Genomic DNA, 26,306 nt, shown 5'->3' with positions numbered 1-26,306 from the left:
TCCGTCGTTTTGCACCAGATTCGTTGCAGCAGAAAGGCCGGAGAGTTTGCCTTGACTCCCCTCACTACCAAAATAAATGTACAGGGCAGGATTGTTCCACTGAGCAGGCGTGAGTGGGGAGAGAGAAGAAGGAAGGAGATGGTACGTGCCGCCAGCTCTAAACTGAATGCGGTGAGGATTGCTATGTATGAGAGAGTTCAGGGGGGAAAGAGGAGGAAGTCACAGAGGCAGCCAAAGCTCGCAGGATGGCGAGAGCCAAGCTGAAGAATTCCCCATCAGAGAGCAATTCCCATGTCAAAACTGTCCCACCAGCGACGACGGAAGATGTCCATGGGGTGAGCCCCTTGTTGCCGGCTCGGAGGATGGGATCCTTGGGGAGTGATGTCGGACAAAGGTATTGCAGGACCGCAGTGGTGCGTGGGGCTCTGGGGGTGGGGGAGGCAGCACCTTTTATCTTTTAAATGAGAGCGAAAGGATTAGTGCCACCACGGGCTGGAGGGGCGGTGGATCAAATCCTTCTGATAGCTACGTTAAAGAGCCACACCAGCTCCAAAGTTGTGTTATGAAATAGGTAGCTGGAGCAGAAGAAAGCCAGTTCCTTTAAATTTTTTATAAGTGCTTCTTGTTTTTTCATATGGCCAAAGCATGTCTGAACGGCAGCCCTGGGTCTGTGGGGCTGCCACACAACACTGGTAACTTGCATTGCGCCTTATCTGGGCAGTATAAGACTGAAGCTTATTTACACTGCTAACACCACCGTCTGCACTGTACATAAGCACCATGTTTGCATGGGAGAAGAGATGCTCGATCCCCCATCTGAGGAATAATTTATTTGTAACTGCAGAAAAAAAAAAAAAAGCTACCATAAAAAATGCTGCAGCCTCTGTCTGCAAGCACACACAGCTGATGTGTACAGAAAGAAATGAGCTGCTTTCCAGGAGGATATAAAAATGCTTTACATTGCACTTGAATAACAGTGTTTCAGAAGAAACCAGGTCCCCTAGTTATGATGAGGATGCATATGTCAGAAATTCAGTTCTCATTCTGTTCCTTCCATTTTCTGTTTCATTTTTCCCCCCATCTATTCAGCTTTTCAGCCCATCCATGCTGTCTTCCTTCTCGGCAAAAATTGCCTTACCTGTGATTGTGTACTGTATATCTTCTGGGATGTAATTTGGTGCTGCTTCTAGCTCTGGTTTCTAGTGCAAATGAGCGCTGTAGGGAAGCTTCTGCTCATGGTGAATTTGACTTGTTTGGCTTTAGATTGGAATGAATTAACGCCTCAGCTTCGGTATCTTGGTGTTTCTCACTGGTGGGCTGGGGGAAGGTGGCAAGAAGCCAGGATTAGCAGATGTGGTCCCTACTGGGGAAGCCGAGGAGGGGGGCGTGTGTTGCAGGAGCATCGGCGTGGTCCTTCCCCCCCCCAGTGCCGAGCTGTGCCGGGCACATGCTTTAGTCTCCAGGTCTGGGAGGCAGAGTCCTGGCGTACTTGTGCGGAACTGAGAGTGCGTGTCTGGGTCTGCTGCGTGGTGTGTCAGCTCTCCAGATGGCACCCATGCTGGTTCTCTGGTGAGCAGACACTTGGATCTTGTGGGTCGTTGTCTTCTGACTTCGTGAGGCAAGGGCTTACACGTGTGGAAAGCTGCAAACTGGCATCGTGTGGGTGCATTGGAACTAAATCCCTGAAGCTTGTGTGGTCTCAGCGCGTTTTGTCAAGCAGTCTGAATCTGCTGCCAGTGTTGATCAGACTGCTTCTGCTCTGATTTTGTGTCTTGCTTTCGTTGCTTCAAACAGACATCAAAGATGGACCTGTTCTGGGGGTACCTGTGTCTCTGAAGGCACGTCCCAAACACTATCACTGGCAAAGCCTTTGGGGTGAACTTGTTTCCTCTCTGTGCCCTTTCAGGCACTGTTGATGGACCCTGGTAACAGTGCCAGTGTTCAAATGCAGATGCACTGGGGCTAGAAAAAGACTCGTACTTGCAACTTGGGCCTCTTACGAGCTCATCCCAGGCACTGCTGATCAGCTGTGATTAGACATTAGACAGGAGGGGCTTCTCCTCTCCTGCGCTCAGGGACTTGGTGGGTTCCTGCCCAGGACCAGGGAGTCAAACCTTTATCCCAGGGCTGTCCCTCCTTGTCTCTTGAGGGGAACGTGGCACAAAGGAGGGATGCTGCAAGTCATCATTGGATCTGGGGGGTACAGGGGGCAACAGTTCCAAAACTCACATAGCTATAGTGCTTTAGTGGAGCCTTGCCAGAAGGCCAGGTGTGCAGAGAACACCTGGGTACCTCAGGGATTTATGAAAGAACCCAGTTCCCTGGGTTTCACTGGAATTTCAAGTGTTCTGCTGCAGTCTTGTTGTAAGGAACTGCTGAGAGGTAGAGGAGTTGATGGCAACACTTCTACACTGCTCTGGCAGTGAGCAGAGCCCTGCCAGCTGCCTCTTGCAGTGTCTGAATTCCACCCGCTGGGCTTTCCTCCTTCTCTGTGTGCTGCTTCCCAACAATTGAGTTGGCAATTAAGATTGAGATTTGTGCACTTCTCTTTCACTGTGTATGCAAGCAACAAAGGCAGGAAGATTGCTTCAGAAATGATGAATAGCATGTTTGAGATGCTTCGTCTCCTCCAAAGCCAGACACAAGCAGCGTTATCAAGTTAGCAGCGACAATTGTCCCTGGGAGTTGGGAGTGAAATCACCAGGTGATGGTGGAAGAAGATGCTGTTACAGGATGTTCTCAGGGATGCAAATGAATTCTCTAGAAGACCAAAGCCAGTGAAGTTTATTCTCACCTACTTCATTTACCTCCTTACCCTGTCTCTTAGTCATTGCAGCATCTCAAAGCTTTTAGGGATTCTCAGTCAAAACAGGAGGCAAGGATTTGAATTCTTCTGACAAAAAATCACTCCACAACCACGTATTATTCCACACCTGGAGAGAAAAAGGGGAGTTCAGTGCTGGCCCTGGGCATCCAGGACTGGGATGCTTCCCTGTGTCTGGGGAACTGCGGGTGGGATGGGACTGGCCCAGGCTGCTCACATGGAAGTAGCTCCTGCTAAAAATCCTTGGAGCTACTTCTGTGCATCAGAGGCAGCTCTGAGAAGGGGATACAACCAGAGCAGCCTCCCGGCCACTCTGGAGAGGGCAGGATCTGCTGCCAGACCTGCCACTTGGGCACTGAAACTCCCTTGGCCCTCAGCAATCATGTGGCTGGAGCAAGCTGTGAAAGGTTGAGACTTTCCCCTGTGAGCTGGGCTTGTCCTGGGGCAGGTTGGTCCCGTGTGGTTTGTGCTGGGGGGGGATTTGAAAGAGAAAGGCGTGATAGGGAGCAAAGTCACAGAGCAACCAAATGCTGTGCTGTGCTCTCCATCCAGCATCTCTGTGTTTGGGAGGAAGCTGCTGGCAGGCATGAGGATGTGTAAATCTCTGCATTTGGATCCCGGTACATGGGCTGGTGATTTCTGTGTAATACCAGAACTGTGGGCTTAAAAACACAAACAAACATTTTTACAAGATAATCACGTCCTGTTTATGCAGTTTTGCTGGAAGTAGGTGAAGCTCTGACCCGTCCTGGGGCAAATTGATACTCTTAAGGGATGGCAAACATACCCTTAAGGTATCTGGTTTTGAAGCCCTGCCCAGAGGCTGGCAGTGCTGCGTGTCCCTTCCCCGACCCACGTTTCCACCCTCACCTCTTAGAGTCCAGTTTGTTGAGCTGCCGAGAGCTGAAATCTGAACTGCTGAAGTTTGGGGAAGAACATTAGCATTGCAGAAGAGCTGAGGTTGGAGAGAACCTCTGGAGGGCTCTGATCCAACCCCTTCTCAAAGCTGGACTAACCTTACAGTTGGCTCAGCTGCTCAGGACCAGCCCTGCTGAGTTTTGAACATCTCCCAGGCTGGAGATTTCTCAGTTTCTCTGGGTGCCTGGTTCAGGGCTTGATCACTCTTGGGAGGAATAATTTTTCCCTTGCTGCATCTTTTTCCTGCTCCCTCTTGTCATCTTACTGTGTGCATCCGAGAGGAGGCTGACTACACCTCATCCCTCAGGTGGCCAAGGGCAGCAATTGGATTCTTCCCTCCCTTTCCCTCCTTCAGACTGCTCAGTCTCACCTCCCGCAGCCTCGCCTCGTCTCTCGGTTCGAGATATTTTTGGCAGGAATAAATGGGACTTTGCTTCAGCCATGTTACAGCCAACAAGGTGGCTGGAGTTTACTCCGTGACAAATAGCAGCACTCTGCTAGGGCGACTTTAACGCAACATTTCTTGGAGGTAAAGCACTTTGGAGAGTGAGGAAGTCACCCAAACGTGTCTCAAAGTGTAATTTCTGAGTGATCAATGTTTGCTCCCCTGCAAGGGGCAGCCAGGCAGTGACAAACAGGTCTCGCTAAATGAGTTTTCTTTGCCTGACACTCGCACACAACCAGTGGAAAGGTCCAGTCTGGCCATTGAAACCATTGCAACCTCTTTGTCCCAGCAGCCACGTTTCTTGGTGTGCTTCTCTGTGAGCCAGACGGTCTGTGCCACTTTGTGAAGGCAGCGCTGCTGTGTGTCCCCGTGTGTCCTGCTCCTGCAGGAGCCTTTGCAGGGAAGAGCTGAAAGAGACCCAGGACTTCCAGAGGGTTTTGCTTGCAAGGTGCTTTGGCTCTGATTCCCTTTCCCTCTGGCTGGGCTGGGCAGCCCCTCGTGAGGATGTATTCCTGATGGTGGGTATCTCTGAGCCCCCATCAGAGCTTGGGGTGCCACATAGCTTTTTGCTGCTCTGCCATGGTTGCCCAGAATGGAGCGTGGCATCTCCAAGCCTTCCCCCAGCAGTAGCCAAACCATGGGCTGCTCTCAGAGCTGGGGTCCAGCCACCCAACCTGCCCGTGGGTCCATGCCCAGCATCCCCATGGGAGCGTGCCTGCTGGGCATCACCCCTCCCTGCAGCTTTGGGTGTAGTTCCTTGGGATTGTTCTTCCAGACACCATCATATGGCCTTGTGGAGGTGGCACTCCTCACATGCCATTTAACCTGGGCATTTCTTCCCCACATAGCAGTGTCGCTGTGTGATGCCGAGCGTGTTTTCCGTGTAGGACCCACTGCAAAAAGAGGCAGGGTGCTCTGTGGCCCAACTCCCCTGGAAGGGCAATATGCGAACGTGCTGCTTGATCCCGATGAACAGGAAACGATCCCAGATCCCGGCTGCGGGCACAGCGAGCTGACAGCTGGCATCCCTCACACCAAACAGAGCCCTTCATAAACACAGCCAGAGATTTCATCCCGGGCTGCGGCGCGGGGGCTTGAGCCCGGCTGTATCTTGCCTTCATCCCGGGGTTGTGCTGGAGCACCCCCCCCAGTTCTGCTCATCCTCCCCGTTTTGTACCCACTCCTCTGCACGGGGACAAGACCCACGTCACCGTGTCCCAGCCGGGGCTCAGCTCTGAGCTTCCTCCTGCAGATTTCAGGTGTGTTTTGGTGGCGGGTCCCATGTGTGTGGTCCCCATCCCTCAAATCCCTGTCCCAAAGCACTTGCACCCCCCAGGGGTGCTAACCCCCGAGCTGGCAGCACTGCAGCCGGGTGCCAGAGGGGAACAGGCTGAATTTTGGAAGCTCTGAGGCTCCTCCCACGGCTGCTGGGGAGACGCCAGCGCCGCTGAAAATCTTGTTGCCCTATATAGGTGCTGACACGCAGATGAGGTGCCTAACCTAAGGATGCCTACACTCCAAACAGGCACTCGGGCTTTTGCTCTGTTTATTTTAGGTCTCTCATTCCCATCAGATCCCATCAGGGCGTGGGGATTAGCACGTTCCTCCTCCTCCTCCTCCGGTGGAGGCTTTCCTGGTTGCGGGGAGAGCGGGATGCCAGGCATGGCCATCCCTCTGAGCAGGCACCAACTGCCACCCTGGCCATCGGGGTTGTGTGGGACTGCGACACAGTGGGGTCTCACAGCCACCTCCAAACTCACGCCCAGTCATTTCTCCTCAAGCCATAAGGCTTGACAAGACCCCAGGGGATCATTTAGCTCATTAGGAAAGGCAGGAAGGTGTGCATTAGAGCAGCCTCAGCATCTGCAGGGCCTTTTAGCCAGGCGGGCAGAGCCCAGTGCCCAGGTTTGGCAGCGCTCACCCCTCTGGGAGAGCCAAAACGTTCTGGAAGGTGATTGCTGGCAGCACCGGGAGCTGGGCTGGGAATGGCTTATCTGGCTGCAGCTGGTAACGCTGCGGTTTTGGCACTGCCCCTTGTTTGTTTCTGAACTTCGTGTGTTGTAGTTGTGATGTGAGTTTTGCAGAGGAACACCAAGAGATAACCATAGAATCATAGAATGGTTAGAGTTGGAAGGGACCTTAAAGATCATCCAGTTGCAACCCCCCTGCCCTGGGCAGGGACACCTCCCACCAGACCAGGTTGCTCCAAGCCCCATCCAGCCTGGCCTTGAACCCCTCCAGGGATGGGGGAACCACAGCTTCTCTGGGCAACCTGGGCCAGGCTCTCACCACCCTCACAGCAAAGAATTTCTTCCTGATCTAATCTAAATCTTCCCTCTTCCAGTTTAAAACTGTTACCCCTTGTCCTGTCACTCCACTTCCTGACACAGAGTCCCCCCCCAGCTCTCCTGTAGCCCCTTCAGATATTGGAAGGCTGCTCTAAGGTGTCCCAGGAGCTTTCTCTTCTCCAGGCTGAACACCCCCAGCTCTCTCAGCCTGTCTTCACAGCAGAGGTGGTTCCATCCCTCTGATCATTTTCATGCCCCTCCGCTGGACCCATTCCAACAGGTCCATGTCCTTCCTGTGCTGAGGACTCCAGAGCTGGACACAATACCCCAGGTGGGGTATCATGAGCGCAGAGCAGAGGGGTAGAATCATCTCCCGTGACCTGCTGGCCACACTTCTCTTGATGCAGCCCAGGTCTGGGCTGCCAGAACTACCTCTGTGATTAAACAGGAGTCCCTTGAGGTGCCCCTCGAGGTGCCACTGCCTGCTTGCATGGCACGCATTGCTGCTGGTGGTGGCTGGGCTGGTTCCTGTGGCACTTCTCCAGCCACCAGCAAGTGCCTGGAGCAGTCGGTGGCTTGTGGAGGTGCTGGGGCCTGGAGTCCCTTCCCTGGGGTCATCCCTGCTCCGTTGGGGAGCTGGGCTGCCCTTCCCCGGCACGTGTTTGCGAGTGGGATGCGTGCATCTTCCTCTCTCCCTTTCCCCTTCCTCTTGCTCGTTCCTTCTCCTCCCCCCCGCTCTTTACTTTCTTTTTTTGTGTCCTCCCATCTGTCCTTCTCACATCGGGCTATTTTGGGGGATGAGTTTCTCACTGTCAATATGGTAGGAACCGTGGTGCAGCTCATGTCTTAGAGGATGAACGCCGCTTCGGGAAGCCTCCCCGAGCAGTTACCTTGCTTGGTTCATCTTAACCCCCTCTATTTTGCCCCTGCCTTGGAGGCATTTCGAGACCGGGGGCTAAAGGGCACTAAATCTGATGGCTCTCTCCTACGGCTCAGCCGTAGGAGAGAGCCATCAGATTTAGTGCCCTTTAGCCCCCGGTCTCAACGCCTTGGAGCTTTGCAAGTGGTTATTAAGCAGCCTGCAGCTGAGTGTGGTGTTGCCAGGTCATTACTTGTGTTTTTGAACTTCCAGGGGCTTTTAGTCCAGGCAGAATTTTTCTTTTTTTCTTTTCTTTTTTTTTTTTTTTTCACTTGAAAGTAATAAGAACTGCAAGGACCCAAAGTGAATTTTTTTTAATACCCTTCGCTTACCAAAATATCTCCCAGAAAAACCAGGAGGCAGCGGCGAAGGCAGGGGGTTTGCTGGGAGGGAGCAGGTCTCTGTGAGAGCTGAGCTGAGCTGCTGCTGGGCTTTGCTACTCTCTCTCTCTTCCATCTGAGCATCTTCCAGTGCTTTAAACACGGGGAAAGTATTTAGCCTTAAATTATCTGCATGAGCTAAATGCCACCCGCATCCTGCAGCGCCTTGGTGGAGCTGGGGCTCGGGGTTGGCTGCCTTCCCCCCTCTGGAGTGAAAGGGATCGGTTCCACAGCCGAAATCCCTGGGGGAACAGGGCTCAGGGGTGCTTCATCCCTGCCCAGCCCCGGGGAGGAGGTGAGCTGCCTTGGCCAGGGGGTGTGCGGAGCTGAGGAAGAGGAGGATGGGCTGAAAAGGTGACTCCTCAGCCCAGGAGCTGCTGCACAGCGTGGGCAGGCAGGTGATTGCTCTCTCTTGTACATAAGCAGGGTTCATTAGTGGCTTTTGTTCTAATAATAAACGTGCCATTGTCTCTTCACCTTCTAATAAAACCCTTCCATTTTGTAAGGGGCTGCAGCTTGGAATGCGATGGCAGGGGAAGTTTCTTTCCCTTCTGCTCCTCTCCTTTCTCTCCTCCTTCCCTGCTCTGTCCCTCTCTCTGGGAGATGCTGCTCGTGCCAGCCATGGGCTGGGCATCCCAGTTCAATGGTTGGCAGCGCCAGGATGAGGGGCCTGGGCTTTCCTTGTCCCTGTATGGCCCTTCTGTCCCCAACCCTGGACTCTGGAGGGGAGCGAGGGTCGGGCTCACTGCCTGTGTCGTTGTCACCTCCCATGGTAGGAATGAGATGAGTCAAGGTCTGTCTGCACAGGGACGCTCCAAGAGGCTGATCTGGATGAAATGAAAAGACGCAATTAAAGTAGATTATCTAAAACGCATGAAAAGCCAGTGTAACCTTTCTGACTGGGTTAAATGGCTTTGTTCTGTCTGGTGTAAATCTGCTCTTTTCTTTCAAGGGAGTTCTGTGCACAAAAGGGTTCCTGCTGCTCTGCTAATCCCCTCTAGCAGTTAACCAGGGTTAATTGTCGGATAAATGACACTGCAGAGGAGTCCGTGGTGGCCGGGGGGCAGTTTGTGAGGAGCAGCAAGGGGGGGATGCTTGTGCACCCCCTGATGCTGGGTTAGCAGCTCTGCTCGGGCCGGTGTGGGGCTGGTCCCTCTGACTGGAGCCAGGACAAAACCCAGGTTAGGGACTGGTGCCCAGCAGAGAGCTCTGGGACCAGCTTGGCCATGGGGCAGTGCTGGGCATCCCTGGGTCTGTCCGTACGTCCTTCTCCCTGCAGAAAATGTGGCCTTTCCATAATAAACCAAACTCTCCAAGCTGAAACTTTTGAAAAGTTTTTGGACTCTGGAAAACAACTGTTTTTCAAATGAGAACTGGAGTGATTTTTAGTTTTCTTAAAAGATTTTTTTTTTGTATTTTCTCAGCATTTAGACTAGTTATGAGAATTCAGGTGCCTGGTGGGAAGGAGAGGTCTCAGTGTGACATCTCAGGGTCGCTTCTTTCTCCTGTGTTTGGCATAAAGGAGCTTGTTCATTTGGAAGCCGAGAGCACCTTTTTGTTCCTATTTTATTGCACTTTTACCGCAGCCCAGAGTGGGCAAAGCCGCAGCTGGGCAGGTTTGTGGTCTGTCCATCACTTTGGACTCCCTTTTATTCATGGTGCCTTCTTGTGAGCAAGATGTTTGTTCACCTCTTGTGCCCGTCACTCGTCTGTCTGGGGAAGGTGTCCTGGGAATCAGGCCAGCTCATCCTGGTGCTCCAGGACCCACGGTGACTCCAGACCCCCGGGGTCTGCCGGACGCCACTGAGCTGTGTCATTAGCTGTGCCATTGCTCTTTGGTTTTCAGGAACGTTCTGCTGCCTTGAGGAGCTGCAGATGAAATAAGCCCCGATTTGTACAGTTTTCCTAGTTGCCAGCTGGCAGTATATTAGGAGAAAACCAAATAATTTGCTGTTTTTTTCCCATAAATGTCTCTGCGAGGCATAAAAAACTCCTGTGCAAAAACCAAATGCAGGTTGGAGGGGCTTGAACAGCCCCCGCTGCTAATGTGGGATAATCCAATTTGGCAGGAGGGAGGCTGAGCCGGCTGGGCTCCTTCCCGGGGCTGCACTTGCCTCTGATTTGCAGCTGGAGAAAGTCTGGGTTGTTTGTGATTAATAAATGCCAGGGCTGTGCCAGGGACAGCGTGGCTGATAGACCCACCCCGGGGGTCGTGATGGGCAGGAGGGACCAGCTGGGTGTGAAGTAACTTACTGTTCCCTGATGGTCACACCAGCAAGTTAAAAATCAGCGGGGCAGGAGGGGAAGGTGGCACGGAAATGCTTTCTTTTCACAACCAGATTATTTGTGGGCAAGGCTGGATGTGCAGCCCCAGGGGCACAAACCCAGGGTGGGGGTGCTGGGCTGCCTGTGGGAGTCCCCTTGGGCTCCATGGGGACCAGAAGCGGTGGCAGAGGCTCAGCCAAGGCAGCCCCCAGCATCTCCTGCCCCCCAGCCCCCTGAGCAGCTCCCTGGGGAGGGCTCACCACCCGGCTTGGTGGGAAGTGGGGCTGCCTCTAGTTTAGACAGCCCTCAGCCCCCACACTGGCTCCCCTGGCCACCTCCCCTCAAGGAGCCCAGCATCTCTCCCAAACTGAGCATCTGGGTCTGGAGCACAAGTCTTACGAGGAGAGGCTGAGGGAGCTGGGGTTGTTCAGTCTGGGGAAGAGGAGACTGAGGGGAGACCTTATCGCTCTGTACAAGTACCTGAAAGGAGGGTGTAGAGAGACGGGGGTCGGTCTCTTCTTCCAAGTTACAGACGATAGGACAAGGGGTAATGGCTTCAAGTTGCGCCAGGGGAAGTTCAGGTTGGATATTAGGAAACATTTCTTTACTGAAAGGGTTGTCAGGCATTGGAATGGACTGCCCAGGGAGGTGGTGGAGTCACCATCCCTGGAGGTATTTAAGAAACGTGTAGACATGGCTCTTCAGGGCATGCTCTAGTGCCCAAGACTATTGGTTTGTGGTGGGATGTTGTGTGGGTGGGTGATGGTTTTGGCTGGTTGTTGTTGTGTGTTTAGGTTGTGGGTGGGTTTTGTTTTTTGTTTTTTGGTTTTTTTGTGGTTGGACTCGATGATCTCTGAGGTCCCTTCCAACCACTACGATTCTGTGATTCTGTGATCTCTCCCAGTTGAGCATCTCCCGCGGGTCTCTGGGGTCTGACGTGTGGGGACATCACTGTCGGTGTCACCCGGGATGGTGGCTCTGGTTGGCACAGCTTGTGCTCTGCAGGTATTTCAGCTCTGGGAGGCTGAGCTCCTCCCTGCAGCCTTCTCACAGGTAATAAAAGAAGAGTAGTAGCAAACTAAATCACGTCGCGGGGAAGCTGCTCTCTGTGCCTTGCTTTCCTTTGGACTCACATTTTAATTGAAGTGAGAATTTATTGCTTTTATTTAGTGTGAACCGTGCTGAAGTCCTGTGGACTCATAAAGCACAAAAGAAAATAAAAGAAAAACCTTTATGGGCTGCAACTGCCCCCTTTGCTTTGGTTCTGTTTCTCAATTGCCCAGACTCGTGTTAAATAAGGATAGGAAAGAGGGCACTGCTGGACGCTGGGTGGCAGGGAAAGGCTCCAGCTCAGGTGACAGGGACCTGTGATGACCATCCACAGGGATGGGTATGTCTTGAAGAGAGTGTTGGTTTTGCAAAAGGAATTTTTTTGCTTTGTTTCACAGCACTGTGCTGCTGGCTGTGTGTCTGTCTGTGGGATGTACAGTACACGAGCACGATCCCTTCACCTCCCATCCGCTCCTGGGCATCTTTGTGTTCTTCTTTCTCCCCCTGCCATGACCCCCCATGCTCCTTTCTGTTCCTTTCCTTTCTCTTCTTTTATTTTATTTTGTTTTCCATCCTCTGGTCATCGCATGTGTCTGTAAAATCAACTCTGTGAAGGTGTGTGTAGGAGAAACATAGCGTCAGGTTCCTAAAACCACCCCAGCCATCATCTCTCAAAATATCATTTCTCTGTAGAAAGTGCGACACTGATCTGAGACAGAGCAGGGATGCAGTTTGTGAGACTCATTAAAAACAAACAAACAAACAAAAAAAAGCATTATGAACGTCCTTATCTATGGAGCTGAGCCCTTAAAGGGGCTGTACACTGGGAAAGCTACCAGAGCATCACTGCATCCCCAGCATCCCCATTCTGGGGACCTCAGCAGGGACCCATCCCAGGTGTGGTGCAACCCTCAGCCAAGCACTTTGGTGGCTGTTTGTCCCTCCGGCGCTGGCATTCCCCGTGGCACAGCTCTGGCTGTTGGGCCTGTTTCTGCCGGGCAGCTGAACGTCTCCCTCACCTCCTGTGATGCTCTCGCTCCGTAGGCCTCATGCCGAGGACTTCAGCGTGGATTCCTCCTTCTCACAGTAAGTGCTCCGCGTGCGTTTCCCTGCGGGGAGGGGGCGAGGGCGGCCGTGGCACCACCAGCCCCCAGGGACCATCGCCCAGCCTCTGGGGAAAAGCCAACCGTGTCCTCTGGAGAGCAAAACCCCTTGAAATCCGGGGTGTTTGTGCAGTGCATGTGTGCATGGTGTCTCCTGAGCCAAGTATTTTGGGCAGTACCAGCTGCCAAGAGCAGTTGTCAGTCTAGACTTTAAATTAGTGCTAGATTATTCTGCTTTTAAGGGAGCTGATAAGCACGAGGTTGGTCCTTTACTGCCCTTGGCACCAAGGAGTTGTGCATGGGACCTGCAAGCTCTTCTGAAAGAGTAATGGTTCCCACCACGGGGAGGACTATCTGCGCTCAGAGGCAGACAAGTTTCTTGGGGGAGAAGTGATATCCTTGGCAGCAAATTGATGATTACCCATTAACGATGAGCTCCATGCGCAGACTCTAATTAAACAATCCAGATTCATCAGCAGAAGCAATTACAGGAGCAGACTCATGAGTGTCAATCTCCAATGTTGCAAAACAAATAAGCCAAACAAAACACAGCGTGTTATTCCTGTGGTTCTTCTCTTCTGGGTTTTAATCTTTTATTATTATTATTATTATTTTATTAAGGGCAGGCAGTGCCACTGCCCAGCCATGAGCAGGCTGGGACTGCTCTGTGCATCCGTGAGGCTGATGAGTCTTTGGATGGGAGATGAGGTGGGAAGATGAGTTGGGGGATGAGTCAGTCTTTGCCCAGGGTCTGTGTCTCCTTGGACAGTGTGAATGAGAGCCCTCTGCCCCCACAGGGATCAGTCCCCCCATAGCACAGCAGCTCCCCATCCTGCCTGGCTCAGCACCCAGCTTTGAGAGCAGGCTGTGGGCCAAGGTCCTTCTTGCTGCAGGCGTGTGGGTAGGGTTGTATGAGAACATGGCACAGAGCACCTTGGTGCTCCCCTGGCTCCTCATGGCCATGCTCACCTTGTGCCACCTCCTCATAGAATCCCAGGGGGGGAAGGGACCTCAAGCATCATCTGGTCCAAACTTTCTTGGCTAAAGCATGGTCCTTGTGGAACTTCATCAGGCACCGGATCATCCCTGGGATGGAGCAGTGTGTCCCACTTCACCCCGGGGCTGAACTCGTGATTTTGGGAGTGCGGGGGGTGCTGGGTGGGTGCCACGCTGCCGGCCCCCCTGCGCATCACCCCCCTTGCTCTTTGGTACTGGGGGCACTTGCAATGGGGAGATCTTCAACCCCAACCCCTGAGTGCTTCCCCGCTCCCTCCGGTGCTCGCTTTGGTGCCTGGAAATGAGCTCTGCAACTGGTAAATACAGTTGGAGAGAGATCAGAGCTGTCTTAGGAGGAACTGATGAACTCCTAGCGTAAAAATCCCATTTTCATTGCGGTGTCCTCCTAATGAAAAAAAAAAAAATCAGGAAAAAGAAGCCCAGCAGCAGTTTTCTTTTTTATCACCACAGATTCCTGAGGCTTTTCCTGCAGCACGTGTCAGGGCTGGCCAACTCCTGGCTCAGTGGAGACATTGTGCACTTGGTGTGGTGCCTCCTGCCGTGTTTTGGCCCCCCGAGATGGCAGTGCTTGTGGGGAGGAATTCAGGGCACCGTTCACCTCGTGGTGCAAGAGGGGTGGCCGTGAGGACTGGCCTGTGAAGCCAACCTTGGGCTTGGGTAGAGTTTTTCCAGAAGTGGCTGCTTGGATCTTGCTTTTCATCCCCAAAAAAGTAAACCTGCAGGTTACTGCCGGAGCCAGGATGACATTACCTGCACCCAGCTGTGTTCAATTTGCTGCAGAGCAGTTGGCAATATCGCTCCTTTTCCTTGGGCAAAAATCACACTCCACAGTAAAACAGGAGATGCTTTGGTGGGGTTTTTTTTCTGATTTGTTCTCATGGTAAATGCATGAAGTCTTGAAAAAACAAGGTTTTGAGCCAGTCCTGGGGCAACATGTGCCAGATCATCGTGGTTCCCAGTGCAGTGTGTCTGTTGCTGTGGGGACTCAGCTTTATTGATCATGGTTTGGTGCCACGGTGGCTGCGATGGTGCCTGGGAGAGGCTGATGCCTTGACCCTTGGGGATCAGCTGGGACTCTGCAGAACAAGGGGACAGTGGCTTCAGTGTTGCACCTCCTAAGGGACTTGGGAACAGGAGTGATGCGTAGAAAACGGGCAGATTTCCCCTTCTTGCAATATTGGGTCTTTTTGGACCGTGCGGACTCTCCCACTGATCTCCCAAGGTTTCTCAAGGGCAGGGAAGCAAAACCAGGTGGCAGATTTTGTGGAGCCCCTCTTGTGTGCTGGTCCCCACGCTGCTGGGGAGGATGCAGGGGACAGTGGGGCCGTGGCAGGAGATGCCACCCCGCAGCCGTGCAGCCCCGTGCGGTTTTGAAGCCGTTCCCTCGCCGGCGGCTGAGCTGGTACAGCTTTGGTGAAACCCACAACCCTCCTCCTTTGAGTAATTGTTCAATTACCGCTTATTGAGCGTGGGGGCAGCCTGTTCCCTGTTTTCCTCACGTTGGCAGGCGCCCAGGTTTTCTATACGCACACAGCCATACATCTATTCCCCATTTCCATCTCAAAACGCTGCGCTGGGAGCGGCTCGTCGCGCCGGCGAGCCAGGGCTGGGGTGGGAAGGGTCGTAGCTGCCCCCCGTTGTCTGCTGGCCCTGGGAGAGATGGAGGATGGCCAACACGTGGATCACTGGGGTGGTGCTCACTGGGTGTCATCCGTCTCGCTGTAGCTTCTGGACCCAAACGGCCGTTACCACCAAGAAAACAGTGGAAAAAAGGAATGAGCATCTCTGAAGGAAATCAGGGCTGGCGGCTGCGGGAGGTGTGTCTGTCTGGGTAGTCTGTGTGGTTGCCATCAGCAGGTATCCGAGCCTCAGGCTGGTTGGTCTGGTGGTTTATTTCGGAAGGACTTTGGCCTCTGCTCAGCTTCCCCTGGTGCCCTGCTGGGACTGGCTGCTTCGTGTGCTGGGCTGGTGGCCGAGCACAGGACCGGAGGCAGCCCGGGGCCACGGGACCTTCAGCAGCACCCTGCCCTTGGCACAGTGTCCTCTGCTGCTCCTCACCCTGCAGGGTGCTGAGACAAATCATTGCAGACCTGCCCTTCCAGCACTGCTCCTCACCCTCCTCTGCCCCAGGCCGTATCTGGTACCCACACCCCATCCCCAGAGAGCCCACCTGGGCCACCAGAACGGTTCTCCAATTCCAGACTTGGCCACAACCATGTTTCTTATGTATTTGGCCAGTGTGGTTTTGCATGGAGGAGGCAGAGCTGGAGCAGGGGGATGAAGCAGGGTCTCACATGAGACTGAGCTGTCTTGGCACAGGGGAGTGTTGGCAGCTGTCAGATTGCAGAGATTTCTGGGTTTTTGTTGTGGTTTCTTTTTTTTTCCCCACCAAATCTCTGGAGAGTCTCGTTTGCGTCCTGCTACATGATAGGGAATGTTTGTTGAGAAATTTGCTGGAATGAGAGCGTCCTTTCCCACCCAACCAAAATGTGAGGGCAAGGACTGGAGCTGCAGAGAGGTGCTGAGATCTTTTTCTTGTCTTTCGAGAGCCATATTTATTTGAAGATACACTTCTCATGGCAAGAAGTCCCTATATGAAATACAGCAAGTGTGTCCTGGGGACACTTTGGAAAGCAGCAGGGCAGCAGGGAGGCTTTGGGCAGCCTCCTGGTGCAGGGGGTGGCCGTTTCAAGTTTGGAGCAGTCCCAGCTTTCAGGCCATGCCGGGTGGCTGTCACATGTGGAGGGGACCAGAGAGGGGCTGCCTGCACCCATGTCAGTCTCCTGGGGACACAGAGCCTGGGGACACGTCTGCGTCCCCCATCCCTGCCTGCACGGCCCCTGTGGGTTTGCTCCAGTGTGGGGCTGCACGTGGGTCGCTATTTTTCATGGTTATTTTTAAGGGGAGTGTGTTTATCCCCAGCTCTCTAGGGAAAGGTACAAGTGTGGAGCTGGGGCTGTGCTCGATGTCTATTTTGGTGCCGGCGAGCCGGGCTGTGCTCATCCTGGTCTTGCATCCTGTGCTTCTCTGAGCAAACTGTTGTGTCTTTTTTGGGAGCTTATCGTCTTAGAACAAATTGTCTCTAATCTTAGATTAATAAAGTACAATAAATAACCAAGCAAAGAAAATGAAATTGCTCAGGCATTATGAAGTACGTAATAGCGGTAATTACACTTCCAAGCAAAGGGCTTGTAACTAAACTTGTACCGTGATGATTATCTCTGCAGCCCGGGGAGGTTCAGCCGGGGTGAGGTGGGGGGACTGGGGGAACTGGTGTGCTGCCTGCTCCCTTCCTGCAGAGTAACCTGCTGCCTGTGTCCCTCCGTGCTGCACAGGCTGGGCTGACACCATGCTGCCTGGCTGGCAGGAGGGATGCTTGGCCAGTGGGAGGGATGCTTGGCCAGTGGGAGGGATGCTGGGCTGGTGGGAGGGATGCTTGGCCAGTGGGAGGGATGCTTGGCCAGTGGGAGGGATGCTGGGCTGGTGGGACAGATGCCTGGCCAGCGGTAGGGATGCTCGGCCGATGGGAGGGATGCTTGGCTAGTGGGATGGATGCCTGGCTGGCAGGAGGGATGCTCAGCTGATATGAGGAATACTTGGCCAGCAGGAGGGATACTTGGCCAGTAGAAGGGATACTTGGCCAGCAGGAGGGAAGCTAGGCTGGTGGGAGCAGTGCCTGGCCACAGCAGCGGGGAGAGGTCGGTTTGGATGGACCATCTTGGCTGAGCCGCGGTGACGGCAGAGCCTGTCGGTGTCTGTGTTTTTTGGGGCGGTTAATGCAGTCGGAGTTTAGCTTGATTTTTTTTTATTTGAAGTTAACTTCCTGACAACAAAATTAAAGGGTACGTTTTAGATGATATAATCTCCTTCCCTCGGCTGGAAATGGAGTAGGTGTGTTACTGCTTTCTGATGGTTGCTGTTACCTGGTAAAAGCCGTCACTCGTTCAGCCATGGGTCGGCTCTGGGGTGCCAGTGCTGGAGTGGGCTCTTGGACCATGGTACTGCCCTGGTCCCCATCATGCTGAGCCCTTTCTCTGCCCCATGGGACCCTCACCCCATGGCGCTGCTGGGGCTTGTCCAGGGCATCAACAGGACCAGGGCTACAGGGTCCCATCCAGCTCCGGGCGTGCAGCCCAGGAAGAGCATGGGCAGGTTGTCTCCACAGGAATATGTTCTTTCTACATGCTTTTATTTCTTCATCTCTTTGCTGTGACAAACACCCCCATTTCCCCCCAAGATACACTCCAGTTGGTTTCCAACTGTTTCTTCTTCCTGCAGCCTTTATGATGAATTAATTCATGGGCTATTTTGTCATGAAAAGTTTGATGCCTTCTAATAATTCAATTCTTTTATCTGTCAGCGTTTATATTCATAGTCTTGAGGTGGGCTGCAATGCTATAGATCAGCAAACCATCTGTCTGGCGACAGAGATTTATATTGCTGTTTGTTTCTTTGGTATGGAGGCGAGTGTCTGGGAGAGGAATCGTGCTCCCTGAAGTCTCCCTCTCCTTCATGCCCTTAATCCCCAGGGACTCTGATGAATGGGGTGCCCGGCGCTCACGACGGAGCTGACGGCCAGTTCCTGGCATTTCCTGGGCATTTTTAATAAGGAGAAGGAGCAATTAGCTTGTGTGTGCAGTTGTGGCCGGCTGATTTATGCCCTGACACAGATAAATCATTTGCCAAGTCTGGCTTTGGAAACGATTAATTTTAACACGTGTTAAAGCTGTGCTTACCCAGCTCTGCCTGTACGGCCGCGGGCTCCTGAGGCATCGTGCTGCCTCAGCCAGAGCTCATAAATCCTCCTCCTCACTCCCCAGTGTTCCTGTCCCCACGGCAGGGTCCGTGGTTGCCCACCCACCTCCCTGCCCCCTTCTCCTGCCAGCGAGTGCTGCTGGTCACCACGCAGTGGGGTCGGTGCAAAGACCCCCCTGCAATGCAGGGTCAGCTCCTTCCCCTGCCAGCTGGGCACATTTGGGATGAGGTATGTGTCCAGAGGAGAGCTGTGTCCAGAGGAGAGCCACCCGTGTCCAGATGAGAGCCACCAAGCTGGTGAGGGGTCTGGAGAACAAGTCCTAGGAGGAGAGGCTGAGGGAACTGGGCATGTTTAGTTTGGAGAAGAGGAGGCTGAGGGGGGACCTCATTGCCCTCTACAACTATCTGAAAAGAGGTTGTAGAGAGGTGGGGGTTGGCATCTTCTCCCAAGGGAATAATGAGAGGAGCAGAGGAAATGGTCTGAAGTTGGGGCAGGGGAGGTTTAGATTAGATATTGGGAAGAATGACTTTACTGAGAGGGTGGTCAGGCACTGGAACAGGCTGCCCAGGGAGGTGGTGGAGTCACCATCCCTGGAGGGATTTAAGAAATGTGTAGACATGGCTCTTCAGGGCGTGCTCTGGTGCTTGGGATTGTTGGTTTGTGTCTGTTTGCAGGGGTTTTGTTTGTTTGTGTTTTGGTTTTTTGTTTTATTTTGTTTTTCTGTGGTTGGACTCGATGATCTCAAAGGTCCCTTCCAACCATGAAGATTCTGTGATTCTGTGTTTCTGTGATCTTGGTGAGACCCTGCAGTTCCCACCACAGGTGCGTTCATGCTTTAGCATTTTCTTTGAGGTCCTGGTGAGGAGCGACATGCTCTCATCACTGCTGATGGGTTGGCTGAGGACTGGGCATTCTTCCCCTTGGCATGGCAACCAGCAGAAGTGCCAGATGTCTTAACAGGGTTGGTGGCTGTCCCACGGAGGCTGTTGGTTATTGTCACCTCCATTACAGGGCGTTAGGGAGATGCTGAAGGATGGGCTCTGGGAGCGGATCAGCCACCCCAACCCAACTCGGTCCCTGCCAGCCACTAGACCAGGGAGCTGCTGGTGGGTCCCCACTGTGTCACCCCAAGGGGGTTGAGCTGGAGGTTAAGCTGCTTTGTGACAGAAGAGATGCAAAGTTTGATAGTTCGCATAAAACCTTATCCCAGCTGTTCTGCCTGAGGCGTTTGCTTTCTGCACATCAGAGCCTTGCTAATTAAAATCTGACTTTTCAACCTGATAAGGGAGTCCACAAGAAGCCCCGAGGAGCTCTCAGGGCTGTGCCATGCTTTTTATATGCTGGGCAGTTTCCTCACAAGTGGTCAGGGTGGCTGGGAAATGCCAGCAGATGCTGGTGGGTACCAGGACGAGGGACTCCCGAGCAAGCAGGGTCTCATAAAACCCCTCCCCAATTTGCTGCCTGATCAGCTCAGCTTTACCGCTCAGTAAATATTAGTTTATCCCTCTCTCGTCAGAGCGAATAGCAGCTGCTTTCCAATAAATCACGATTCGGTGGCGTGTGCCAGGCAGCACACTCGGCTGGAGCCGGCACCACGTGTGCACGGGGGCTGCACGGGGTGGTGTGTTCAGTGACTGTCACTGGGAATTTTCTCACCTTGGTCTGCGCCTTGGCTTGGTAATATGCCTGATTGATGACACCTTGATGACCTCTCCCAAGCAGTTAAAAATCCAGTAATAATAATAACACTTACTTAAGAGACTCGTTGATCGCAGTGAAATAGGAGGAAGGGCTCGTTCATTGCACTTAACTCCATTAGCAGCTGTAACAGTAATGAACAAACTCTGTCTTGCTCAGAGTCTGAAGCCAAGACATCAGAAAACAATCCCTTTTATCTGCACTCAGCAGACAGGCGTCTGATTTACAACCAGCCCTGCCTGGTGGGAATGAGTGAGTTTGCGAAGGGCTGGAGATGTTTATAAAGTAGTAGGAGAGGCGGGAGGCAGATGGGCTGAGCAGGAACCAGTTTTGTCTGCACACCTTTAGTCTGGGTGTGCTCCATCCCACACCCCACTGACACCCGTGGGGAGGAACCTCCAGCCTTGGTGAAGTTTTTCCTGGTCCATGAGGTTGTGGGCATCTGCCCAACACGTGAGGACCAGCAGGAGGGCCGCGGGTGGGGGTCAGTGATGGAGATGGGAGCAGCTGAAGATGGAGAAGTGCCCACGGTGGTCACAGAAGTGGACGGGGGCATTTTGAATTTCACCTGTGGCTCCTCCCGAGCTGGTTTCTGCGAGGTGCCCCGGCGGGTGGCTCTCTGCCATCCAGCCCCGTGCCACGAGCCACCAGCGGCTCCGAATGCCAAGGGAGGCTCTGAGCTGGTTGGCAGCGCCTGGGTTTTTCTGGAATGGCCAAATGTGGTATCTTAGCAACAAAGGGAAATTTTCTCATTTTAGATCGAATTTGCTTTTTAACAGTTTCAGTGCTGAATGTTGCTCTCACCCGGGCATAGCTGGGGCATGGGGGTACCGGGGATGTCACCCTCGCTGGCTCCTGCTCTGCTGCAGCCACAGGGGGTTGGAGCAGATAAAACATTGCTGGGGGAGACTGCTCTAAGGTCACCGCTTTTCCGAGAGGCTTTTAATGTTGTAAAGTGTGTGGGAAAGGAGAAGTTTGCCATTCTGATGTCAGCTGGTTGCACGTGAATGAAAGCAGAGCCCTAAACCCAAAGTAGACCTGGCCCTGTGGGTCACATCAACTGCTTTGGTAGTCATCAACGTGCCACATCTTGGTGCTCACAACGGGTGGTACCAGTGATTTGGTACGGTGGGAGCAACTGGGAGTTGAGGGCTGAGCCCGGGGTCTGCTGTGGGCTGCTCTGGGGGGTCATCCAGCCAAGATGGGGGGGACAGGGCTCCTGGGGGGGACCCTGAGTCCGACCTCCTGCCCTGCTGATGGGCTGCTCTGGGTGCTTTCCCCACAGGGTGCAGGTCGAGTTCTACGTGAATGAAAACACCTTCAAGGAGCGGCTGAAGCTCTTCTTCATCAAAAACCAGCGATCCAGTGAGTGCCCCGTGCGGGGAATCCGAGTGTGTACTGGGAGAAAACAAACCCTGCCGGGGCTCCAGAGCTGTCCTCCGTCCTCCTGGGATGAGAAGCCATTGCCATCTGCTGGTGGCTGTTTCCCTGTGTGTCCCCAGCCCAGGGATGCAGCTGCCTGTTGGCCTTTTCGTTGGGTGTTGGCCAACTTGGTTTGGGGGGATGCAGTTGCCCAGGGAGGAGGGGACTTTGCCAGCCACCACTGTTCACTGGGGACAAAGACAGCACGGGAACCAGCTGGGACAAACTGGCAGGGAGCAGGGTGGGTGTCAGGAGCTACCTGGAGGGGTCAGGGAGCAAACGTCCCCGCCATGGAGCCAGCGATGCTCCCCGTGCCCACAGGAGGTCAGTGGCCATGGGGACAGCTGAGACCGGCTGTGAGTTACCCGTTCCTGCTTCAGCCATCCGGGTTAGCCTCCTCTTGACTAATGGTGTTTTTATTTTCTTTCTCTGAAATGTCATTAGCTGTCTGGAGGGAGTCCGCTCGTTAATTTATAAATTCACATTTTCTTTTCCTCCCTGCATCCTGTCGTCTTGTTAAAAAGCTGGAGCGCAGCACAACAGGGTGCCCACGGGGAAGTTTTTAATGAAAATGTGATGAATTTCTCACTTGTAATTTGAGTAATCACCCGATGAACCGGCTGGGGAGGGAGAGCGGATAAAGCAGCAGCTTTTCCTCCCCGTCCCTCCTCCCACAAGCGGTTTGCAGCGTGGCCAGCGGAGCAGGGTCCTGGCCCTGTCTGTCTGATGCTTTTTAATGGATGCCTGCTAATGAGGGGGACACACTTCAGCAGCTCCCTTCTTTGCCTCTCACGTCTATTGGGGCCAGCAAGGAGCTGACTCATCGCTATTTATTTCTGTATCAACCTCCTGTATATTTGTCTCTGGGTAGGACACGTAGAGCCCCAGGGAAAGCGTGAGCATCGTTCCTGTGCTGCCCCGGGGCTCCTGCAGCTCCCCTGGGGCTCAGTGGGGTGCCGTGGTGAAGGGGTCACTGCAAAAGCTTGGGGGAAAATGAAGAGGCTGGGTTGTGGGGTGTCCGGGGTGCGTAGGATGCTTAAGGTGCACAGGCTGTCCGGGGCATATGGGGTGCCCAGGGTGCACGGGGTCCCTTGGGGGCATGGGGTGCCCAGGGTGTGCTGCCTGCCCCACACCGTGCTCCCCTCTGCCACAGGCCTAAGGATCCGGCTCTTCAACTTCTCGCTGAAGCTGCTCACCTGCCTCCTCTACATCGTCCGTGTCCTGCTGGACAACCCGGAGGAGGGCATAGGCTGGTGAGTGCCGCTGCCGCCGGGCTCCCCATGCCATGGGGGTGCAGAGGTGGTGGCAGCCACTCGTGGCGGGTGTGGAGATGCCAAACTTTGCCGGTCTGGTGGGCTTCCCTCCCTGCTCGAACCCCGTGGACAGGCACTGGGCAGCCACTGGCCCTGCGTGGAATATTTGGGGAGGGTGGTGGAAAAATTCGGTGCCACATTCGTTTCCAAAATCTTTCTGGCTCTAACAGTCAGGGCACAGCGTGGCCTTCAGGCACAGGTAGGGCATCACCTGTGATGCTCACGATTACAGGGCATCACCGTGCAAGTATTTTCTGAATCCTGATGCCCTTGAAGACACTTATGCTAAATCCCATTTAAGCATTTGGGAAGGAAATGTGTTTTGCCATTTCGTTCCCCCAGGTGACAGATGATTACATACACCAGCTTTGCTCTGGGTTTCAGTATAAGCCTATTTTTAATATGTCCTTGCGTTGTTTAGCTCACATACAGTGTGGGTTTGGTTTTTTTTCAAGAGCTAGGAGAAATAGCAATTTGATTTTCTCTTTGTAAAAGTCGCAGACTACCAAGTACATCTGTCTTGTCCAAAAGTGGTTTCAAATCTGTAACAATTAAGCGTGACTGGAATTAAGCGTATCCCGGCCAGGTTTAGCCCAGCTGCAGTTCAGGGCATCCCCTTTCCTCAGGGTGGACCAGTGTGTGTTTAGAGCTGGTGAGGGCACCCCACGAGTCAACGCCAACACCCCTTTTCCTTTCCCCCCCACCCTGCTGACTGCTTTCCCCTGCTTTGTCTTTCTCTTCTCCTAGCTGGGAATGCGAAAAGCAGAATTACACGACCTTCAACCAGTCCACGAAGATAAACTGGTGAGTGGAGAGTTGCCCCAGTGCTGGGGATGGGGGAATGCAGTGCTGGATGTGGCTGGTGCTCCGTCTCTTGGTGACGGGGCTGCTCCAGGGATGTGGGGCATCATCCCAGGATCAAATCAATCGACAAGTGCCTGTGGCTGCAGCCTTGGGAACAGTTTATTCCCAGTGCAGGGGCTGCTGGCACAAACTGGGCAGAAAGGAGCCCCAGCAGCAGCCCTGTGCTGGATCCTGCATCAGCGATGGGTTCGGTGGGGGGTAAAGGTTGGCTGGTTGGGCTACAGTTCAGATCCACTTTGAATTTTCTTTGCAGGTCACACATCTTCTGGGTGGATAGAAAGACGCCGCTGTGGGCTGTGCAGGTGAGTGCCCACGGTCGAGCAGGAGCCCAGCAGGAGCTGGGGCTTGAGCTCTGCTGCCAGCGGGTCTCAGGGCATCCTCTGCCCACAGCAGCCGGGGGTCCCCTTGGGAGAGCAGAAAATGAGCTGGGGCTTCTGCTGGGAGCAACAACATGGCCCTGGGTGAAAATCTCAAGGTCCGATAGGAGAGGAGAAGCTGTAGGAAGATAAAACCATGAGGCTGGCTCAGCTCCTCCCCAGCCTGGATGCAGCTGTACCAATAATGGGTTATTTTCAGGCTGGGCAGATGCTCAGGGAATCGCTTGTAGGAGGGTTGAGAGCCCGTCCAGGGCTGCCTGCACATCTGTGGCAGATGCTCTCACGTCTAACCCAAACGGGTGGAGGGAAAGCAAAGAAACAGGCTTGTGTCTGCGATACCCAGGTGGCTCCTCGTGGCCCAGGGCAGGGAGGGCTCGGCGGAGCTCTGAGTGACCCACGGTGCATCCAAAGAGCCCTCAGGAACCTTTGCCTGTCTGTCTCCACAGGTCAGCATAGCTTTAATCAGCTTCCTGGAGACCATGCTGCTCATCTATCTCAGCTACAAGGTACGTGCCCCGGGGCGGGCGGTGGACAGTGATGCGCACTCTGGGTCCTATCCCCCCCCCCGGCACGAATTCATTTCTCTGTCTTTGAGCTGTCTGAAGCCTGAAGAGGCACATCCTGAGAGGATGTTTGTCTCGGTGAGGTCTCAGCTGGCTGTGGCTGTTTTCCTTTCTCGTTCCGCCTCGGGCTGCTGGATGAGCGTTTGGCAGAGCAGAGCTGGGGGATCTCTTCTTTTTCCACCTTGCTTTAAATTCAGAGCTGTTTTACAAAAGGTTGCAGCTTTTTTTAGGGGGAGGGGAGGAGGGGAGCAGATTGACACAGGCTGAGTTTCCTAAGGCTGAGGACCTGGAGCTGAGCTCAGCAGCGTGACCCCTGCTTGTGCCGAGGTCTGCTGCCTCCCGAGGTAGCTGGCACTGCTCCAAGCCAGGCAGGGAGAGGGACAGGCTGGCTCCTTTGCATCAAAGCCCCTTAAAAACGGCCAAGAAAAGTCACCTTAACAAATGGCATCTTCTCGGGGTCCCTGGGCCAGTTGGCAGGAAAAGACTCAGACCCCGTATCACCCGCCTGGTTCGAGCGCCAGCCATCTGTATCTGTCACTCTTCATTCTCCATCCTTGCACAAAGCGTTGGTGTCCCCTGGCTTCAGGCAGCAGTGGTGATGGACAGAGGGACATTGTGGCTGTGGGAGGGACCCACCAGGTCAGGAAGGCTGTATCCACTCCAGCGTGCCTGTCACCAGCACTGCAGGCAAACCGGAGCGTCCTCCTGGCTGCTCTGGTCTTACTTCCCCCATTTAGCAGGGTCTGTGGCCGAGTAGGAGCTTTTAATTGTCCTTTGGCAGATTTTAAAGCTTATTTAATTTTTATTTGTTTTTAATTCCTCAGGGGAACATCTGGGAACAGATTTTTCGCATTTCATTCATCCTTGAGATGATCAACACGGTGCCGTTTATTATCACGGTGAGTGTTTCCCGGTGACGTTTTAAAGCAACTTTTAAGTTTAATTAGTACTGTAGCTTTGGTGGCGAAATAAAGAAAAATGGATGTCTGGCCAAGTAGTTTTTAAAGCTGGCAGAAAATTTTCTTCTTCGATATTGTTCAACATAATGACTTTCTCTAGGGAGTTATCCCCAAAAACATGTTTTCAGCTGCTCCGCTGCAGCCGAGGGAGCGGGGCCACTTTTGGTGGCAGCCTCTGCAGAGGCCAGGGCTGGGTTTGGAGATGGATCCTTCCCGACGGGGCTCGATAAAGAGCATGGATTTTTCTGCGAGTAACTCTTGCTTTTGTAGATATTCTGGCCTCCTTTGAGGAATTTGTTCATCCCCGTGTTTCTGAACTGCTGGCTTGCCAAGTATGCCCTGGAGAACATGATTGTGAGTGACCCCTTTCACCCTGGGTCCCTCTGCCTGGGGACACTGGCAGGGGGATCCTCGCCTGTGGGTGGTTCTCGGGTGGGATTTGGGTGCTCAGTGGGTGCCGGGGTCGGTGGGAGATGAGGCTTTGCTGGCTGGTGATGCTGGGCTGTGGACCTGAGCAGGAGACCTTTGGTGACTGAGCCATGTTGACTCTGTTGGCTGTGTATTGACAGGGATGGCCTCTGGCTGTCCCTGGGATATGGGATTTACAGCAGGATGAGCTACTCCAGCCATTCCCAGGTGCCCACTTGAGCTGTCTCTCCCAGCAGCAGAGCCCAGACCTGCTCACAGAAATGCACGCCCCTTTTCAAGGGCCAAATTCTGTCCTCACCTTCATCTGGGGGGCCATTGCTGGAGCAGCAAGGCAGCAGTTGGTTCTTGGAGGGTGCTTCACCCTCAGCCTCTCTGTGCTGGTGAGAGCCCTCTCCTCTCTTCCCAGAACGACCTGCACCGAGCCATACAAAGGACCCAGTCTGCGATGTTTAACCAGGTGCTCATTCTGATCTGCACCCTCCTGTGTCTCGTTTTCACGGGGTGAGTGTTGCTCTTCCTTTCAAAAAACCATCTTTGTCCAGGGAAACCAGCTCTGCCCGTCCCAGGGGTGACTGGTGGAGCCAGGCTCTCAATGGGCTTCCAGGAGAGGGAGGTGGGGTGGGACCTTCTCAGCTGTCCATGGCACTGCCAGGACATAACGTGGTGATTTGGGAAGCCAGAGGAGATTCTGCCTTTAGGCAGTGTCTTCTAGCTTG

At 53.7% G+C, this 26,306-nt stretch overlaps 1 protein-coding gene across 2 annotated transcripts in view; it reads left to right on the top strand.

Moving 5' to 3' along the window:
- The first annotated feature begins 208 nt into the window (after positions 1-208).
- Positions 209-26,306, top strand: part of KCNT1 (potassium channel, sodium activated subfamily T, member 1) — a 46,046-nt gene continuing 19,948 nt past the window's right edge. For both annotated transcript variants that reach the window (XM_014943079.1, XM_014943080.1), the window contains exons 1-10: positions 209-394; positions 12,134-12,175; positions 20,949-21,028; positions 22,239-22,338; positions 23,146-23,202; positions 23,516-23,564; positions 24,086-24,145; positions 25,027-25,101; positions 25,432-25,515; positions 25,997-26,091. In XM_014943079.1, the coding sequence (XP_014798565.1) occupies positions 246-394; positions 12,134-12,175; positions 20,949-21,028; positions 22,239-22,338; positions 23,146-23,202; positions 23,516-23,564; positions 24,086-24,145; positions 25,027-25,101; positions 25,432-25,515; positions 25,997-26,091 (791 nt within the window). In that variant the 5' untranslated portion in view covers positions 209-245. The remainder of the gene's footprint in view (positions 395-12,133; positions 12,176-20,948; positions 21,029-22,238; positions 22,339-23,145; positions 23,203-23,515; positions 23,565-24,085; positions 24,146-25,026; positions 25,102-25,431; positions 25,516-25,996; positions 26,092-26,306) is intronic.

Source organism: Calidris pugnax, unplaced genomic scaffold (genome assembly GCF_001431845.1).
Source record: "Calidris pugnax isolate Ruff unplaced genomic scaffold, ASM143184v1 scaffold102, whole genome shotgun sequence".
Classification (NCBI taxonomy): domain Eukaryota; kingdom Metazoa; phylum Chordata; class Aves; order Charadriiformes; family Scolopacidae; genus Calidris; species Calidris pugnax.
This window is presented reverse-complemented; position numbering and strand designations above follow the sequence as displayed.